This window comes from Convolutriloba macropyga, chromosome 15 (assembly GCF_964194025.1).
Source record: "Convolutriloba macropyga chromosome 15, txConMacr16.3, whole genome shotgun sequence".
Classification (NCBI taxonomy): domain Eukaryota; kingdom Metazoa; phylum Xenacoelomorpha; order Acoela; family Convolutidae; genus Convolutriloba; species Convolutriloba macropyga.
In genome coordinates, this window is record NC_134482.1 from 40,138,364 (window position 1) to 40,158,960 (window position 20,597).

Sequence of the window (20,597 nt, forward strand, 5' to 3'; positions counted from 1 at the left end):
ATCGTATAGAAAACACCAGGACTACAATTGCTACAAATTTTGTTTGCGAGAAAGCACATGCAAGCAAGTTTTAATATGACGCGGCACCAATTTTTAGAATGCCCACTTCTATTAAAAGTTGTATTTTAAGAAAGACTACGTGCCTCTGCTAGTCATTAAACATCTAATGGGTTCTCGATCAAAGCCAAATTTCCTCTGACAACCCATAGTGGACATTCTCCCTCGTCTTTACCAATTTAATCCATCTTTGGGGACGCAAACTCAAATCGGTCAGCCAAAAGACGAAAAAATGCATCTTTTAACTATCAGTGTCCCGAATGCTAATTGATTGCATTAAAGGAAATTATTCAACCGGTGTCTCATTAAAAACGCGCTATTTATCAAAAGCAATTTAAATTGTGCCTGCATTTTTACTGCATTAATTGGGACAAATGAAGATCACAAATCTGTTAAACAAAATACTCGTTTCACGAACTTTTCTAATTACACCGGATTTTTGATGTTTCTTCAATTTTAAAAGCTAGTTAACATAGCCCACAACCAGTGCTTCAATAAATGCAATTTTACAAACCGGGCCGCAAAAACGTATTGACGCATATTCACTCATTTGATAGCAAAAAAGAAATCAATTTGACCAAATGACCTCAGAAAATGAAAGTAGAGCAAACCATAACAACTCTTAAAGGAAATATTCCAAAAATCTGTTGAAATCTTTCTGTTCTAATGGCTGAAAGAACTTGAAGATGTAATCCATTCTTTTGAGGAAAACTGAAAGACTAAACATTAAATTCCAATATGGATTATTTTTGTCCAACCAAGTATATCTACAATCATTAAGTTTTTTAAGTTTTATGATCAATGCAACCCGAGAAATATCTCGGAATGAGTAGTTTCAATCTTGAGAACTTTGGGAAACGGTATATTTCCTTGGCTTCAACGCGTTACCGTCTGGATATTTTCGTCTGAAATCTCTGATAACTTTTGGATCTAAAAGCCGCACACCGTCTGTCTGATTACCCAAAGTTATCCAGTTTGGTCTGGTGTTATGCATTCTTCCGAATAACTCCAGCTTTCTGGTTCCAGGACTGAGACGTTCCAAGACTCCGTAGATTTCATCTGGTTTGTGTGAGGTCTCCCTCACTTCTGATATGAGGACGTCTGTGTCCAGACATCTGGTATTCGCTTTTCTAGACACTGGGTTTCCTTTGATTCCGACCAGACAGTGCTCTTTGCCATGGTTTATCCAGTGTCCTAAAGCATAACGCAACATAAGTTCATGAAACTGTCTCCTTTTTTGAAAAATTGCCAACTACTGTCAGAAGAATTGCTCTCGAATTTTGCATAAAAAAACAACCAACGCGGTTACTATAATTGCTTCAAACGTCACTCGATAGCAAATAAACAAGTCAATTCAGTATATAACCAATAACGTTAAAAAATACTTAAAACAAAATACCTCGATATTTTCTCCTGTCATAAGTTGTATACATCAATTTAATTTAATTCACTGTTGTATTTTTCTCCCGCGAACAAACTTTGTTTTCATTGACACGAAAGAACAAACTAATGATCGTTTTTGCAGCACTGATAATGGTCCGCATACCCTATTAGGAAGTAGACTATCCAATTACAATTGATGGAGACGTCAAAAAATATCAAATACAATTGATTATTAATAGCCCTCAAACAAAACCAGGTCTTTAAATACTATTTTGTTCCTGCTTTCTTTTACAAAGCAATAACCAATTTGTGGTCAGACCAACAAATTTAGTCACTCTTTGTCTTCATAAACGGTCGAAGCCAGAGCTCATTAATAGAGTTCTATTAAAGCCTATTCTAGTCTCTAAGTATTAGATTCATCGAAGTCGATGAGGACATGTAAATTCATGACGTGAAGGGTGAATGGTGTTTGGATATTTATAAACTAATCAAAACTTTTCAGAAAAATAACCTACCTGTCCGTCCGGTTCTGATCAATTTGCCCAATTGGTTGATTTTGACCCAGATCAAGTCCTCACATCTGCTGTAGCCCCACTGTTTCAAACATTCCCGCCCAATTTCCATGGCCCTGCCAGTCACCCACAGGAAGATGAATCCCTCCTCTTGTAACTCTGGAATCGGTAATCCTATCATCTCTTTGTCTGACATCGTACCTGTAAATAATGCGTATATTAGATTGCTGATTTTTGACGAACTATGGTATTAATGGGCTGCAACAAGGCAGGAGGTCGAGATGCATATGAAGAAAACTGTCCAATGACTCAACTAATCAATACCACCACGTACAGTCATATCAATACCGAACATCTGTATAACCAAAGTTATTAGTAGTATTGATTTAAGCACCGTTTATATTCTCAACAGTTCCGATATTCTCAAAACATAGCATGCAGCTTGCCAGAAAACAGAACCAAAAAAAGCTCTGCCTTTTATAATTGCTGAGATATATTTCCAATATGCCGCTTTTATTGCTGCTTCTATTAGCTACCTTCAAATAACCTTAAATTAGAATGACCTACACTCAGTTGATTTAAAGTAAAAAGAAGTCATTTTGAAAATGAGAAGTCATTTTTGAGAGTGAGACAAGTCACGTGTGACAAATCCTGAATTACAATCAAAAGAATTGATTAAGCTTTGACCTGACAAATAATTACGACGCATTAGATGTCCAGTGAGAACATTAGTTTTGACCCCATTGAGATTAAGCAATATGACCACAAGAACAAAAAAAAACAAGCATGTTGTTTCTCATTATCAACCGATGAAACCTGTCATTAATGAGGTTAAACGATAAAACAGCAAGAAGTTCAATTAATTCTTGCAAAACTTAGAATATCACTAACAGTTTTTAAAAACGGGTCAATAACCGGTCAATAAAGAGACTTAGATATAAGATAATAAAGTTGAAGACAAAAACTCGCAAAATTCAAAAATTGTATATAGTTGCTTGAAAACAATTAGTGTCAAAGTTAAAGAAGGCATCAACTTTGATCAAAAACAATTTAATCGACTAAAATAACCCTCATTAGCAAACTGTGAGGTCTGTCCTTAATGAGAATAAACGATAAGACAACAAAAAATACAAAGTAAAACAAAAACGTTTGGGCTTCATTATCAACCAAAAAGACCTGTCTTTGATGATACTAAGTGATAAAAAAAATTGAAAAGGGGCAAACTCAAAAAACCTTTTATACTTTTGACAAAAAAGTGTCCAGGTCACAAAAAGTTTCAGCCGCCCTTTGATGAATTCTAGCAATGGCAACTAGGCGCAATTAGAAAACATATATCATACTAAAAGCACACAAGGAAAAGAAACTCTGAAAACAGAAGTCAGGTTGACGCTCGTGAAAACTCCCTCTTAAAAACCAAAAATTTGTTTAATCACCAGTTTCTGACTCCATTTTAAAGGCAGTCTTGAAAAAAATCACGCCTCAAACTTAATAATTCTCGTTACCTTTACTAATTCAGCGTGACTAAAATCACCACTCTAATTTGACTTCTCACTGAAGTGAAAAAGCCAAAAAAGGTGAACAGATCTTTAAAAAAAAAGACAGCACACAAATACAATCCAAATCCTTTGGATTGTAAAAACGTGCTCCACTAAACGTGAATTCTGTCAAAATTGCATGAGTGAAAAAAAATCTTGAGGACAAAATAAAAACGTGGCCGACAAGCATGCACTACAATTTAACAAATCTTCATTAACTAAACTGAAAATTAGCACCAGAAACTTATTTGGAAAAGCACTGAGAAAAAACGATGAAAAAAGTCATAACAATTGTTTAAAAAAAACAAATCAAACTGCCGCACGTGAATTATAACTAGAGTCAAAACAATTCACGCCCAAGAGCACTCGCCTTTTCACTCCCTTTCCTGCTTCGACATGACCAAAATCACTACTAAAATTTGACTTGCAAAATCATGAAAACTTGAAGATATTTATCAGAAAGTACCCCAATAAAACAATTCCAGCCCTTTACTGTTAAAAAACAGATGACCAAAAATAGCTCGCTATCGCAGACCTTATTAAATAGCTTTTCAGTAGCTTCCCGAAAACATGCTATTCATAAAAATTTGTAACAAATTTTGTAATTTTCAAAAAATCACTTCGAAAATAATTGGGATATCAAAAACTGTTGTATCAAAAATAATTGGTGTAAAACAATTGATAAATTCAAAAAACCGCTTTAAGCTCTGACCACTATAAAATGAAACAACAACTGATTAGATGGCCAATTATATTCGACAATAAGGAGAGTATGAGATAAGACAAACAACAAAATCAAGTAAAAACAACGCTCAAAACTTACGACCAAAACCTAATGTCTTGCTACTTGTTTCTTTAACTGATTGAAAACGTCAAAATGTGGGACCTGTCTTTTTGAGAATTATTAACAAGAAGACAGAAAAAGGGCAAAATTAGAAAATACGTTTACGCTTTTTGAAAACAATTAAACTCAAAGCAATGAAATCAATTAGTTGTCAACTGAAACCATTCATTGGATTCATTTATGCCTTCATACCAAATCAGAGCTGTCATCATTCAGAAAGTTATATTACTATAAAAACAGCAAATATGGGAAAAATCAACTGAAATTTGGGAAGAAACGGTGTACAAGCGCATAAGATCAAAATATATTTACTACAAATATTGAAAAAACCAATTCCGCCTTATTTCAACGCCCTTAAAATAATATGCTTAATGTGCCACTAATTTGACAGTAATGTGATGATCGGACAAGAGAGCAAAATAGAACGTCAAAAACTGGAATTGGTCAATAAAAGAAATTATAAAAACTCGTAGAATCAACGATAAAAAACCATTATTTTAGTAAAAAACAGTGGCAGAATTAAGATTGAAATTTGCATATCTCAAATTACCGTATTTTTAAAATATTTTATTAAAATTGTTAACGGCATAACCTTAACCTTTCAACTTAAAACGGTAAAATAAGTTTTTACTGTTTAGGAAACCAATTATGCATGTCATTACTGAGACTAAGTCAAAAGAACTTACATTAAAACTGAGTACCGGCAGAACTCACGAACAATTTTACGAAATTTTATGCAAAAAGTGTTAATGCCAAAAAATCATATGCTGTTCGCTGAAAATATTAAGTATGTTCATGGGACTTCCTTTGCACGGAAATTTGAAATGTCAATAATTGAGGTTTGATTTGAAATTATTCTAGTCTTCAACTAACAAAGAAAAGGCAAAAAAGTTTCAAAAAAATTGGCAAGTCAATTAATTAGAATTCGATTATTTTTTGTTCAACAACTAGACCAAAACAGGTCCTGCTCTGTCTGCTTCTTCATTACACGAAGGTTACCGAAATAGGTAATTTGACCAAAAAGTCTTATATCAAAACTAAATGATGCATTTTGGACACTTATTGAGTTATATTACCCAAAAACCAATGAATCAACTAAAATCATTAGTTTCTTCAAGAGAAACCTGTTGATTTGAAATTATTCTAGTCTTCAACTAACAAAGAAAAGGCAGAAATATTTCAATAAAATTGGCAAGTCAATTAATTAGAATTCGATTATTTTTTGAACAATAAAAAATTCAACAACTAGACCAAAACAGGTCCTGCTCTGTCTGCTTCTTCATTACAACAAAGATCACGAAGGTTACCGAAATAGGTAATTTGACTAAAAAGTCTTATATCAAAACTAAATGATGCATTTTGGACACTTATTGAGTTATATTACCCAAAAACCAATGAATCAACTAAAATCATTAGTTTCTTCAAGAGAAACCTGTTGATTTGAAATTATTCTAGTCTTCAACTAACAAAGAAAAGGCAGAAATATTTCAAAAAAATTGGCAAGTCAATTAATTAGAATTCGATTATTTTTTGAACAATAAAAAATTCAACAACCAGACCAAAACAGGTTCTGCTCTGTCTGCTTCTTCATTACAACAAAGATCACGAGGTTACCGAAATAGGTAATTTGACCAAAAAGTCTTATATCAAAACTAAATGATGCATTTTGGACACTTATTGAGTTATATTACCCAAAAACCAATGAATCAACTAAAATCATTAGTTTCTTCAAGAGCTCCTTCGATAGTAAATTAGCTATCTGATTAATTAGACTCAGTACACAAAAAGAATATCAAATGCTGGCAAAAATCAAGAATTAAGTATATTTGTCGAAGCCATGAAAAAACCAAGAGCTTACTCATAAAACAGAATATTGTTCATTGGACTATATTGGAACACAATAATACATTTTTTGAACTTAAATTTTAAATTGAAAAATAATTTTTTTATTGCGATAAAAATGCAAAAAAATAATTTAAAACAGACAGACCCAAAATACAACGAGTATCATTTTTTTTGCAAAAATCAACAGTGAGACCAAAACTGGCCTTAATATTGCTGCACGACTGTTTGAAACCTGTTTTAAAAAAAAAGCGTAATAGTATTTTTTTGGCAAACGAAAATCTTAAAAGAACTACACATTTTAAATATCGGTTTAATTTAGCGAAAGACTTCAAAAATCTTTTTTCCAGTGAATATTCTTTGGAATCGGCGGTAAAATCAGCCCAAATCTGAATAAAGGAAAATTTTGTGAACAGATTCAATGTGCCACCGGTAAAAAAACTGGACAAAGTAGAACAATTCTGCATATTTGATGCCATTTTTTATGAAAAGAAATGCTGAATGTTCAAAAATTTAGCTGAAATATTTGCCAAAACAGTTGGTTCAGACTATTCATCAACTCTCTTCCATTATCAAACGTAAAACCAATGAGACTATCGTTAACAATTTTATCCTATTTTAGCAAAAATTGATAAAAATTTTAGCAAAAATTACAAGAAGTGTGAACAAAATAACGGAAGTTAGGCCCACGTTCACATTTCGTTAAACCTTTGTAGCTCTTCGGGGAAAAAGCAAAATTCAAATTCAAAAAATCTTTTGGATTTGAAATTCTACGCTTCGCAACCTTTCTAATGATACCACTGACAATCCTGTACGATGGAAATTTCGATCGGCGAAATTTGACTGAACAAAAAATCCAGTTGAGTATATAGTTCCTCTCCACACTAAAGTTAGTGTTAGAACAACAAGTTGCTCCCTCCGGTTTTAACCTCGAACAGTAAACTTTCTGAAAATAGTTCTTTTATAAATAAGAGTGTTTAAATCTTATTTTGATCTTGAAAAAACTAGAGTGATCAACCAAAATTGTAGTATTAAGGTTAACATTTAATAAAACATAGCTGGCAGATTGCCAGAAAATAGCCGCAATAGATTCGTAGATCGGCAGTCTAAAAAACAATAAATAAGACAGACCAAAAAAACTCGTCTTTTCATTGAAGGCTGATCTGTTATATTTTGATTAAAAATCTGTTTAAGTTATTGCTGCCTCTATTATCTGATCTGAAATAACCTTCATTTACAGTGACACACACCCATTTGACCTTATCTCTTTGAATTAACGTAAATAAAAGTCAATTTCAAAGTGAGGAAGTCATTTTTGAGAGTGAGGTAAGTCGAGTGTGACCAAAAATTTAATCACGCGAATGAACAAAAAAACTCCACTAAGAGCGAAAAATGACGTCACACATGCACTTCAGTTGAAATTGCATAAACGAATGAACAAAAAGTGGCTGTGACGTCATATGGTCGTAACAAAAATCATGACGACGAAATAAAAAACATAACCGGAAGAATTCCGGAAGCGACTCGAAGGGTCAAAACTTCACTAACAAAACCGTAATTTCAGCGGAAGCCACTACCTTTTGTATTGAACCATTAAATCACTACCTCTCCAGGTCGGCTCTAAAAATTTGTGAAACTTAAACCACTGTCACCAAGAGAAATAAAATGCAGCAAAATTTAATATCATTGAAAACGTTTGGTAACGTTAAAAAACAGAAATAATTAAAGGTTGAAAAAGTGATAGACTGAAAAAGCTGACAAGGTTATCAACTGCCCTCAAATAATTCATGATTCTAATCTGAAAAAGTTCGCGAAAGCAAAAGGCAGATAATAATTTTAGAAACTAAGTTAAATCTTTTCAAAACAGAAAGCTCAAATTTAAGAATCAGAAGACACCTATAATTACACTTCTAATCTCTGCAATTAAGACAAAAAACAACACACACTTGTTCCCTGTTGTACATATGCTAGACAACATGATTTCAAACTAATTCAAAAACTATATTGATCATAGAAAAGAAATAAGCAGCAGAAGAATATTCAAAGGCAGAAAATCGTTTAAATTAATACTAAGGCGGGGAGAAAGTTGCAGTAAATAGTCTTAAGTGGAAATTGTGGAAAAGGCTTGCTATCAAACTCTCAGTACTGCCTTATGTTGAATAATCAAATGCAAACCAAAGAAATGACGAAAATCTAAGAAAAAGCTGAAATCATTCATTCTTAACAACTGAAAAAATCAATATTCCGAAAAAAATAAAGTTGCCAGGACAAAGATAGAATGATACTAACTAGAATGTGAAGAATATGGGTACAGTGTAAGGAACACCGTAACAAAACACATTCTTGATTTTTGAAAGTTAAAAATGAATAAAAAATTCAAGAAAAACGATTGTTCAGCATTCAAGACATATAAAAGATAACTATTCATGCGATACAAAGATCTATTCTCCTGAAGAGAACAAAAAATAGGAAAAAGCAGAATTCAAAAATACGAAAAATTGAAACATTTTGCAAAAAAAATGGTCAAAAAAACTTATAAGACTGCATTTATGAAAAAGTTTTAACTGTTTTTCAAAAACCTAACGCCAAAAAATGATTGAATTCTTATTGAAACGAAATTTAAGTACCTCATGTTGCACAAAAAGACTATTTATAGCAATTACAACAAAAAGACAAACAAAAAAACTGACGAAAATCGGAAAAAAACTACCAAAATCGGATTAGCATATGTAAATTTTTTTTTAAAACAAAATTACATCGAGGTAGAAAGAGGCGTTGAGTATATGAATTATCCAATAGAAGTTGCATATTAACTGATTTTTGACAAAAAGACGGTTAAAAGATCCAAAAATAAAGAAATTAATAGAAAAAAAGCCAAGAATTAACTAAAAAATCAAGAAATATGTGCCAATTTTCAACTTGAAACGCATTTTCAGGCTCTGCAAAACACTGTGGAATCAATTTCCGAGATTGACATTTCAATATAGTATCAAATAAACTTTATTTCTATAAGAAACCAAATTGAAAGCAAAAAAAATTGGGCCACTTAGTCCAAAAAACGGTTAAAAACGGTTATCTATATGTGCCATTCAGTCAAAAACTACTTTTCAAAGTCAAAAAGTCATTCACTAAACGAAGCGCATGATCAAAAAACTTCTCTCGCTTAGCGAAAATTTGTTCACCAAGACAGCTTATAGGTCAAAATGCCGCGTGAACAAATCTACTTCCTGTAAAAAAACCGAGAGAAAATCAATACTCCTCTTCGAGTCGTAAAAAACCAAGAGAAGGCCAATAATAGCCCCAGCTATCGCTGTGCGGCTATGAATAAATGATGCTTGATAATTGTGAACAGATACTTTACGCATCAGATAAGCTTTTTAATTAACTTTTTCCTGGCAACAGATAGAAGCTAACAGACAGCTTCAGAGAGGCAGTTTGATTACCAATCACTTCCAAAGAAACAAAACGCCTTTTATCATTTATGTAAAATTGAAAACATGTATCTCACTTGTTTTACAATTATAGGTCAATTGTTTTAACCTTGTTCAAGAAAACATTCAATTCTTGATACATATCTACCAGTTGCATGCAAGCAGCCACTCAAAGCCAAAAACTTCAAAAACGAAGGCATTCGAATCAACCCCTGCATTTTAAATGTAGCCATTCCAGTTGTCAACCAGCTCTGTTAGCTGTTCTATTCCAATTGTAAATAAAATTGACCATGGCGAGCTGGTGTGATCAAACTTGATTATCTTATGATCTTTTTATTATCTTATGACAAAAATTATTTCGACTTCTTATATACGAAACTTTAATCGAGAAAATTTCTCTTTAAAACCTTCTCCAAAATCGTTTTCTTTTTGGAGATTGCAACTTTTATGTTTTTATTGTTCGCTTCTTACCATAGGGAAGTTCCATGTGAATATCCCAAGGAGGGTCGGCCATGATGACAGAGAACTTGCCAAGACATGTCATGTCAAATGATCTGACGTCACACTGAATCCACTGCGGGGGATAGATCACAATAGACTTCTCAGGAACACCTGAAAATAAGGAAGAAACAGTGACTCACTCACTCAGCGAAACATTGCCGACAAATGATCCGTTGAGAATAAAAGAAACCAAATTCAACGCACTTTTAAATTGACTTTTAGTAGTAAACTTCCGCCAATTGAGCTCAACTGTTTAAAATTCTGAAGGAGAGAACAATCTATATCATGCAAAATATCAAGAACGCAGAATTCACCCGAAAAGTAAAGATGGTCAAGCAAAAATTTAGCAGAAAAGACAAACGATGACAATAAGAGCTTCAAACTTTGATCGAGAGCATTTTAAAACATTTTACTACTCTGATTTAGGTAAAGCAGTAGACGATTATGTTCTATCATCGATTACAATGGCTCTTTTTCCGAATATTGTCATGTGGTTCTGAAAAATTAGGGATTTAATTATAGCCTGTTATTACTAGCAATAGATCTTGCACTTCTTTGCTCAAGTGCAAGATAGCAGTTTTCAATGTTGCTTCAGGATTTCTTTAATAAACCAGTTAGTTGCTGTCCTTTGCAGCCTTTCGAGTTTGCTGATGAAATCTGGGAACCATACGTTCCGATTGTAACAATCTAACCTTTGTTGGTATTGTAGTAGTGCTACATACAAAACAAAACTCGGATCTATTCTGTTTTGCCCCCCCCCCCCCCCCCGTTACAAATTATATGTTCTTATATAGTACAAAGCACGTAACTATGCAACATAATAGCACGTGCGCCTGGGGGCGTAAAAGCCCACTAAGTTTTGGAAAACAGAATGGATCTCAGAACTCATACATTTCTAGCGCTATCTGAAACCATCCCACTGTTGCAGAGGATTAGCAGCGAATAACTACATTTCACTCAAAGCATTCAAAATATTCTCTGTGGAGCTTGTTTTTGATACAAGTCTTTAAATGAGGTTCAAAGCTTTCATCAACTTGTAGCTCAAGATACCAATTCTTTGTATCGCTAAAGATCTCAACATCTCTCCATTCCATCAGCTTTCTTATTATCCGGGCAATGCATCTACAATTCCAGTATTTTTGTTTAAATAAAAATTCCCTATAATTCCTTCAATCTAGGAACTTTTCATTTTTTGATGAAGTAGTGTTAAAATTCATGGATAAGACTAAGTAGAATAACAGTAGCAGCTAAATTGTTGCATATCTGGTCTTCTTAAAGCCCATAAATGACGAACCATCGTGCCTCGAACCATGTCCCGGAAAAAAATCTCATGAAATGCAAAGCTGAGTTAACTAATTCCATTAACAAACTGTTCCAAAAGACTAGACGTCATTCAATTTTCACAACGAAGTGAAAAAAGGAGCTGCAAGTCCATTTTTTTTAAAGAAGGGATCAAAAGTTGAAATCGAAAACAATCGTCCAGTTACTATACTATGCATCATATCGTTACATAAGTTGTTAGAAAAGCTGATTTCAAATTATTTGCTTCTACATTTTTACCGCTTTTTTGTGATGGTTTATACTTCCTGCCGCGTGGGGTAGTCTGATTGCTCGATGCACTATGTCGACATATACTAAGGCAATAGCACAGTAGGATGGTATCAGATAGCGCTAGAAATGTATGAGTTCTGAGATCTATTCTGTTTTCCAAAGCTTAGTGGGCTTATCTTTTACGCCCCCAGGCGCACGTGCTATTATGTTCCATAGTTACGTGCTTTGTACTATATAAGAACATATAAATTGTAACGGGGGGGGCAAACAGAATTTATCCTCACTCGTCAAAAATTAAGCTAACACTGCAACATTTGCTTTCAGAGGACGGCGTTCCGTTATCCTAGAACTTATTTGTTAGCTTAGTGATACTTTTGAAGCCATTAAAATAAATCACTGGAATTTCGTTTTTTTTAAGATAGACCAGGGTTTATTTCACTTCAATCAACCAAAAACTGGGGTAGGTGTACAACTCTTGGAAAGTTACCTAACGAAGACGACAGTTCGTTAAATTACAAGATTCTTGTTCAGAGTTATCAGCTGTTACTTCGAGAGTCACACAGGGATCCATATTAGGGCCCCTGTTATTATATTCATATATGATCTGCCAAATGTTGTTTTTCATCCCACAGTTTGCCTATTTGTTATTTTGAAACTTTTCTCCTCTTAACATTTGCTTGACTGCTATCAAGCTCAAATTGACTTCTATTCGATATACAGATGGAGTTAAAGAAATGTCAAATTATTGGTTTAAATCAAGCGCCTACGATGAAAGTTCAACTCGAATTCACTCCAGCAATATGAAAAATCTGCCAAAGATTGAATCTGCCGAAAATCTTGCATAACATTCCTACAGTGCATAGTAATTTGCCGTGCAGCCACATTTACCGTTCCGACAATTTTTTAATCAAATTAAAAGAAACCTGTCAAATGAACTCTGAATCTCGGTTAAATTAAACCCAGTGAAGAGTACGCTCATTCTGATCGTCACTTACGCGTTCAATTTTTTGCATGCCCTCAAAAAAAGGACTTAGGAGTTTAGAACTTCCAGCAGAAAAGTTACGAAATGGATTAACAATTCTGCGCAAAATCCTATGGAATTAGTTTTACGATTATTTCAGAGAATCAGACACAGGAAATCATCTGCTTATGCGACTGCTGTCGCGCATCACCGAGTTAACTTAATTAATGACCTTAAATTTTATAAGAAAGGGAGATGTCTCACACTTCTGTGAAAGTGCTAATAATATTAATAAACATAACCGACTAACGTCGGAGCGAATTGCTGTAAACCGACCGGCGAGCGGTTGTCTTCGTCAGTAGCTAGATACGGTTTAGTGAGGTTAGCTTTAGCTTAATAAAAGAGATGTGAAGTGAGCACAGCAGTGGGGGGTGGGGGGTTGCACCGGGGGTGGTTGTGGGTGGGGGTGTGCGGTCAACTTCCAAGAACCGTCCATCACACCTTAAGTATAAGTCTCAAACAATTTCTGTGAATCGCATACTTTCAGACTAGTGAGCTGAAAGACTCTAAGAGAACGTAATGACCTCTGGGCGCTACCTGTTTATCCTGTTTTTGATGAAAAGTAAATGGGTTAGACGAAAAATTGGTCATGCGCAAAAAAAGGCATAACAAAGACCAACAGGTCCAATATAATTGCTACAAACTTCGTTTGAGAGCAATTAACAATAAAAATAGAACTCATAGATCTTCTGCGGGTATCTCAAAAAATTGAAAAAAGAATCAATTCAAATGGTCTTTCAAATAACACATACCCCCCCATCTTGGTAATTATACCATAATGGTGGCTATAATTTCTTGAGGGGGTATACATAGTCTTTTCTAGGCACCTTCGAATTAATAATCCACATAGTCTTTTCTATGCACCTTCGTAGGAATGTCCAAAAGACATCAGTTAAAGCTCGCTTTCTGTTACTGACCGAAAACTCGCTTACAGGTCCTGTATCTTCTAAATTTTCTTCCTTGTACTGATAAACGTCTCACAATGAAAAAAAAAATTGACAAACGTAATCATGTTTAAGTCCTAACAGAAGCGGATTAGTTTTTGATTATCTAGCTTTTCTAAAGTAGATCCCCAGGCGCACGTGCTATTTTCTTACATTGTAACGTGCTGTTTATGACCCCCAGGCGCACGTGCCATTTTCTTACATTGTACCATGCTATATAACAACATATAATTTGTAACTGGGGGTCAAAAAAACTCTGGAGGGCCATCACCGAGTTAACTTAATTAATGACCTTAAATTTTATAAGAAAGGGAGATGTCTCACACTTCTGTGAAAGTGCTAATAATATTAATAAACATAACCGACTAACGTCGGAGCGAATTGCTGTAAACCGACCGGCGAGCGGTTGTCTTCGTCAGTAGCTAGATACGGTTTAGTGAGGCTAGCTTTAGCTTAATAAAAGAGATGTGAAGTGAGCACAGCAGTGGGGGGTGGGGGGTTGCACCGGGGGTGGTTGTGGGTGGGGGTGTGCGGTCAACTTCCAAGAACCGTCCATCACACCTTAAGTATAAGTCTCAAACAATTTCTGTGAATCGCATACTTTCAGACTAGTGAGCTGAAAGGCTCTAAGAGAACGTAATGACCTCTGGGCGCTACCTGTTTATCCTGTTTTTGATGAAAAGTAAATGGGTTAGACGAAAAATTGGTCATGCGCAAAAAAAGGCATAACAAAGACCAACAGGTCCAATATAATTGCTACAAACTTCGTTTGAGAGCAATTAACAATAAAAATAGAACTCATAGATCTTCTGCGGGTATCTCAAAAAATTGAAAAAAGAATCAATTCAAATGGTCTTTCAAATAACACATACCCCCCCCCATCTTGGTAATTATACCATAATGGTGGCTATAATTTCTTGAGCGGGTATACGTTAAATGACCATTAATCTGAAGGGGGCTATAATGGGAAAGACCAATCCAATGAACCTACTCCGAATAACATTCTTTGCATCTTGCTCCACGAACTCCTTCATACATCGCTCGTTCAGATCCAGCTCATAGTGAATGTACTTACACGTTTCCATGTGGAAACATGTGTTCAGAAACGAACAGTCGCCCAACTTTCTTTCAGTTGATGCATTGTTAACAGGTCGGTAGTGTAGTTTCTTACAGAATGTATTCTTTGGAGGGCTTTTAGAAGTCATGAATGCAAATCGCTGCTTCCGTTTGCATTCAAATAACGTTAAATGAGTACAGAACTCAATAATTCGTTGTTCTTGACATTTAAACTTTTCCAGTTTCATCATTTCCTTTGCCGTCGGTGTCGAAATCAAATCATGTATTTGTCTGGCCGTTTCATAGTGCTGTCTTTCTTTAAAACTTTTGTATGCAATGAGCTCCTGAGCTTTGTCTTTCCAATAATCCACATAGTCTTTTCTAGGCACCTTCGTAGGAATGTCCGGAAAGACATCAGTTAAAGCTCGCTTTCTGTTACTGACCGAAAACTCGCTTACAGGTCCTGTATCTTCTAAATTTTCTTCCTTGTACTGATAAACGTCTCGCAATGTAAAGAAATTGACAAACGTAATCATGTTTGTGTCCAAACAGAAGCGGATTAGTTTTTGATTATCTAGCTTTTCTAAAGTTGATCGCACTTTGTTGTGGAGATTTGATATGTCAACACCAACAGTTTCCTTCAATAGTTTGGTAATTTCAGCTAGAGTTAGTGGAAATTTAAGCTCGTCTTTTAGCAAGAGGCGCATGAGGTCCAATTCATGTTCTAACTCAAGCGGATATGCAGTTATCGAAGGCAGCTGAATATCTTCCGCCGATCTGACACTCACACCATTCAGCTCATCCGGGAATACTTGGACCAGCACTTTGAAAGTCTCGCTTAAGTGTTTTTTGGTGTTTTTGAAAGAGATCAGTCGTTCTCTGGTTTGCTTCCTGAGATCGCAAAGCGAACGCCAGCTCTCATTGGACATTCTGAAGTAAACCAGTAAACAGTGTCTTAAGTGACCTGAGAACTTAACTTTTGATCAAGAAGTATTAGAAAAACATAGCAGACACATTGCCAGATATATAGCCGCAATAGCTTTGTAGATTTGCAGTCTCAAAAATATAGAAAACAAAGAGACAAAACATTTTTAAAAGCTGAGACATTATTTTGATGCACAATCCGTTGAACTTATTGCTGCCTCTATTAGCTGCCCTCAAACACCCTTCAATTAGAGCAAAACGATTCATCAATTATAAATCAATCTGATTCAAAAAATAACTTTTTCGAACTTAGCATTCATCATCAGGTTTACTTAAAATTGATTCTTAATCGAATAAAATGATACAAAGAATACACACTTGTCACTGACTATATTCAACTGATTCCAGGAAATGTGTTAAAATAACGAGAGTCTGAAAATAGTTACAGTTAGATTAACATTTACAACATTTCAATTACATTCAATACACCAATTAATATAATTCTTAGTCCGCAATTTTTGAAATTCCCGGGAATTTTGTTTCCATTTCCTGAAAATGAGTTTTTACTCTGTCATTGTATCTCTGGTTATGAATGCTATTTTTCCTTTTACAATTTTTGAGGATTCCTGATTCAAAAGCTACATCCTTCATGAAATTGTTCTTACTATGCACGTAACCCCTCATTTGATCCGTCGCATAGAATCCTCGTTTTTAACTTTTTCTTGAATTAAATGTCTCCGTTGATATTTTCTAACATTTCCATTTGTTTGAATTGTTCTTTAAAGTTTGCTGTCTGTCCAAGTAAATTTTGTCCCTTTTTATAGCAGTTATCGCAATGCTGCACAGCGTTTTGCTATGTCTTGGACAAATTTTATTAAATGATTAGTTGGACCCAGAAATGATTTGAGTGGTTGGGGCTAATCAAAATGAAATTGCTTTCTTTTAACTTCTAAGGGAGTTAATCTTGTCTTTGAGATTTTATGTCACAACCATTAAATTTTTTTTGAGTTTATATTTTTAAAGCTAAATTGAAAGACTTTCATTTAAAGCTAAACGATATGGATTTTTATCGTCTAAGCGTTATTGGCAACTATCTAAATGGTTTATATGTTTTTCTATCGAACTGGTCGAAAGGATTAGGATATCATCTAAGTAACAATCTGTGTTAGTAGGACCTAAAATTCTCTTTTACTTATTTTTGGAGATTCTTCGGTTATATTTGTGAGTGCGTAGAATTCTGTCAGGAATATGTAAGTGCCAGCTGTTTTAACTCCGACATTGTTAAATTTACAATGTTGGCTTGCATCCATATGTAAAAGACTGCAGTATGTGTATTTCAAATTGGTTAAACTAAACCACGTTTCCAGTTCCGCTTTGTCAGGTTTAATGTCTTGTCCAACATTTTCCAATAAGTCTGATATTTCTGGTGTAGTAAACCATAGAACCTAATGTATGACATGCTCATAAAATACATAGTGAACGCACAATTCGAAATTTTCACAATAAATGGGAGAACAAAAAGTGATGGTTACTAAGAGTACACCGAATTTTAACAATATAAAGAAAGCATCATAAATAATGATGGGAATCGTCACGGAATGTCATCTTGACGGGAGAAGTCAAGGAATGTTTGTTCTTTACGGGATTTGTCAGGCAGGTACACCTGTTATCTGTTAATTTAACTAACAGGGACCCGTGCGGTAGAAAATAGCTTTGAGAAAATCCCAAAGAGATTAAAGAAAATGAGTAAAAATAACCTAAGATTAATCAACCATTGATAGGACCGAAACCAAAGACTATACTCAAAACTAAACCTCATATAATTGAGCTGCCTTTCTCTTAATAGCTTTACATCTTGTAATCTTTTGAAACTTATTGTATTTTCTACCAATAAGTCTAACTCTATTTTGAACAGCTCTAAAATTTACAGCTTCATAATTTATTAAAGTCTTAGACTTAGAAAATTTTCATCAGTAACCCCGAGGTTTTAAAGTGCTTTAGAAAAATCCCCAACCCAAACCGTAACCCTACACAGTGCACGGATTTTTCACTGGCGACAGAGATTTTAAAAAAAGTTAATATTTTGAAAAACTTTAACAAAATTGTCGGTAAGAAGACGCGAATAAAAAGCACTTTAGTCCGGAGAACCCGAGAATCGAATTAATCTCGAGAAAATACAAGATTTGTGATAACAAATCACCAGTTCCACCAATTTCCACGAAAGTTTGTGGAATTCAGTTGCAGAAGTCACAACGGAATCAATCGCAAGTGAGAATTTACTCGCGTGGGGCTAACTTTTACTCGTTGCTGAATAGAGAAAATTGCTTATGTGGAAAAACCGCATCATACCAAGTGAGTACAAATAAAGAGTTTTCTCTAGATGTTTTCGTTGGTAATCGAAACTGATTGCCACTGCGTTAGTCTTGTTAGTCTAGGAAAAAATTTTTCCTCATTCGATCTTAGTTGCAAAATGGACTTGTAGATAACAAGCGGCATAGCAATCGAAAAAAAACTGCAGGATATTTGCGTTGTAAAATCAATTAAAGCAGTTGCGTGGTTTTGTGCCCTGAAAGTTATATGTTGACTTTTTCTGAAACTACCATTAATTAAAAAAACAAAAAAGCAAAAAAATGTTGATCAGGTAACATTAAGCAGGAGAAAGTAAAAGAAATTTAAATCACCTAATATCATCCTTGACGTAATTAGAAGAAATATATGTATTATAAACATCAATAAAACGGGAAAAATCGGAATTCAGCTAGTATCATATTAAAATAATAAAGAAAATTTAGGTGGGACAGTCATCTATAAGACTGAAAATTAAAATTTTGTTAAAAATTAAGAAAAAAAAAATAAGTAAAAAAGAAAACACAATATTGAAATAAGCGTTAGGGGATACGATACAAGTAGGGGAACAAAAAAAGGCAACGGGCTCGACCTCTAGAATGCTATTACCGGAAGCGTTAACCGGTTCAAACGACTTGGAATGCTACCGGACGCATTTTGAGCTATTAGCGGAACTACAAAAGTGGAAATGAACTGAAGGAGATCCGGCCCGCGAAGTTGATGAACGGCCGCATTACTTTGCACTTAGGCTACAAATACCTGCCATAGAGTTCTATCGCACTCTACCGCAAGCTACAAGAGAAAATTGTGATGAATGCGTTAAAGTCGTTGATGGTCGTTTTCCCGGGACGGCTAGCTCGCCGCGTACAGCAACCAGGAGAAAAACTGATGGATTTTCTGGGAGATCTAGATCAGTTGGCAAATAAAGCTCAGAAAGCAAATAGGCGACAAAGATATTAAAATTGAAACAGTTTTGGAACAAGCTTTGCATCTAGAAGTTGTAACAAGAATAGAAGAGGAAGAGCAAACACCAAAAGTTGTGGTAAATAGACGAGATGAAACGAAGGATTTAGTGGAGGCCGTCACAACAGCGAGAGAACCGTCAGGGTTTCAATTGCAGAGCCTGTAGACAAGAAGGGCACATTTCGAGGAATTGTCGAAATTGTTTTCTATGTCGAATTTCTCAACACTTGAAAAGAAACTGCCCTTTTGAAAAGAAAACCACCGAGAACTGTAATGTCATTAGAGTTTGTTTAACGTAGAGTTGTTCGAGTTTGTTTAATATCTAAACGCAGAAATCATACTTCATGGGAACAAATGCGTTGGATTAATAGACAGTGGAGGTAGTATATCGCTTTTGAGCTGGTCCACATACGAAAAACAGGGCAAACCAGGAATTGTGCAAACGTACACAAAACGAGTTTTAACAGCCAATAACTCAGCTGTCAAAATAATAGGAAGAGTAACGCTGTTGATACAGTTGCAACCAAGACTACCGGAGGTTGAATATGAATTTGTGATAACGGCAGACGAAGGTATAGAATGTCTGCTGGGAATTGATTTCCTGAAAACCAACAAATGTGTATTGAACTTACACGAAGAGAAACTATATAGCAGTCACTTTAAAATTTCAATACTGCTTACCACAGAGAAAACGCAAGGTGTTCAGGTTTTTGCAGTTGCGGGACAAAATACTTATATTCAGCGTAAAAACGAAAGTCTAATGAGATTTAGATTAGCTGATGAAAAGGGGGAAGAAATTCCGGGAGTGGAAGGATTAGTTGAAGCTATTGAAGATTTCGAACTAAAAACTGGTTTGCTTTAAGCCGCCTGTATGATATCAATGAGAGATGGTTCTAGTTTGATAAGAGTCTTAATTCTAACGGACGCACCAGTGACCGTGTATAAAAGCACTAAAGTAGGAACTCATTGTGAAAACAAACAGAACTTAGTTGTGAATGGAATTTTCACAAACCAAAATAAGCCCAAAAAACATTGGAAACTTTTCAAATTGGAAAACACGTAAATTTGGAATGTTCTAATCTACATAAGCAGCAGAAAAAGAAAGTACAGGAATTGTTCATGAGACATCAACAAGTTTTCTCCCAAAACTCGAAAGACTTAGGATATTGTGATAAAATTAAACACCAAATTAGACTCAACAAACATGCACAGCCATTCAGAAGAAGTTATTGCAGTATGATTTTTGATAAAATAAAAGCAATGAAAAAAATTGTCGAAGATCTAGAAGATGCAAAACTAACTGAACCAACCCATTCATATTGGGCAGCACCATCAATATTGTTGAAAAAGAAAGATGGCAGCTACAGACTAGTTGTAGATTACCGAGGCTTGAACAAACGAATCGAGAAAACCAGTTGGCCGCTACCAAGACTAAATGACATTATTGACTCTCTAGACGGAAATTGTTACTTTTCCAATATTGATTTGACATCGGGATATTTCCAAATGGCGCTGGATGAAGAGTGGCAGAACGTGACAGCTTTTTGTAACTCCAATGGGACTCTACAAGTGGAAGAGACTACCCATGGGTTTGGCGTCAGAGACAGGAGCTTTCCAAAACTCAATGGAACTGATCATGGCGGGACTCTCTTATGAAGTGGCTTTAGTATACCTGGATGACATAATC

General features: G+C 34.9%; 2 protein-coding genes across 3 annotated transcripts in view; one reads left to right on the forward strand and one right to left on the reverse strand.

Annotated features, from left to right (window-relative positions):
- Nucleotides 1-20,597, forward strand: part of LOC142354270 (uncharacterized) — a 576,654-nt gene that overhangs the window by 394,699 nt on the left and 161,358 nt on the right. The window contains exon 1 of one of the 2 annotated variants that reach the window (XM_075406532.1): nt 4,023-4,032. The exons of the other annotated variant lie outside the window; for it this stretch is intronic. The gene's annotated coding sequence lies outside the window, so the exon portion shown is untranslated. Of the gene's footprint in view, nt 1-4,022; nt 4,033-20,597 lie in introns of those variants that run through there. 2 annotated transcript variants of the gene reach the window in all.
- LOC142354274 (N(6)-adenosine-methyltransferase catalytic subunit METTL3-like) lies at nt 770-15,534 on the reverse strand. Its single transcript, XM_075406540.1, has 4 exons — nt 14,613-15,534; nt 10,076-10,216; nt 1,956-2,153; nt 770-1,251 (listed from the first exon to the last, which is right to left on the reverse strand). Exons 1-4 carry the CDS (start codon nt 15,382-15,384, stop codon nt 893-895), a joined length of 1,470 nt encoding a protein of 489 aa, XP_075262655.1. The 5' UTR covers nt 15,385-15,534; the 3' UTR covers nt 770-892.

Coding starts and splice junctions, on each gene's coding strand:
- LOC142354274 (XM_075406540.1), bottom strand. CDS start 15,384: ATGCGCCTCTTGCTAAAAGACGAGCTTAAATTTCCACTAACTCTAGCT. Junction 10,217..14,612: donor TGCAAAGAATGTTATTCGGA/GTAGGTTCATTG, acceptor CCTTATTTTCAG/GTGTTCCTGAGAAGTCTATT. Junction 2,154..10,075: donor TCACATGGAACTTCCCTATG/GTAAGAAGCGAA, acceptor CATTATTTACAG/GTACGATGTCAGACAAAGAG.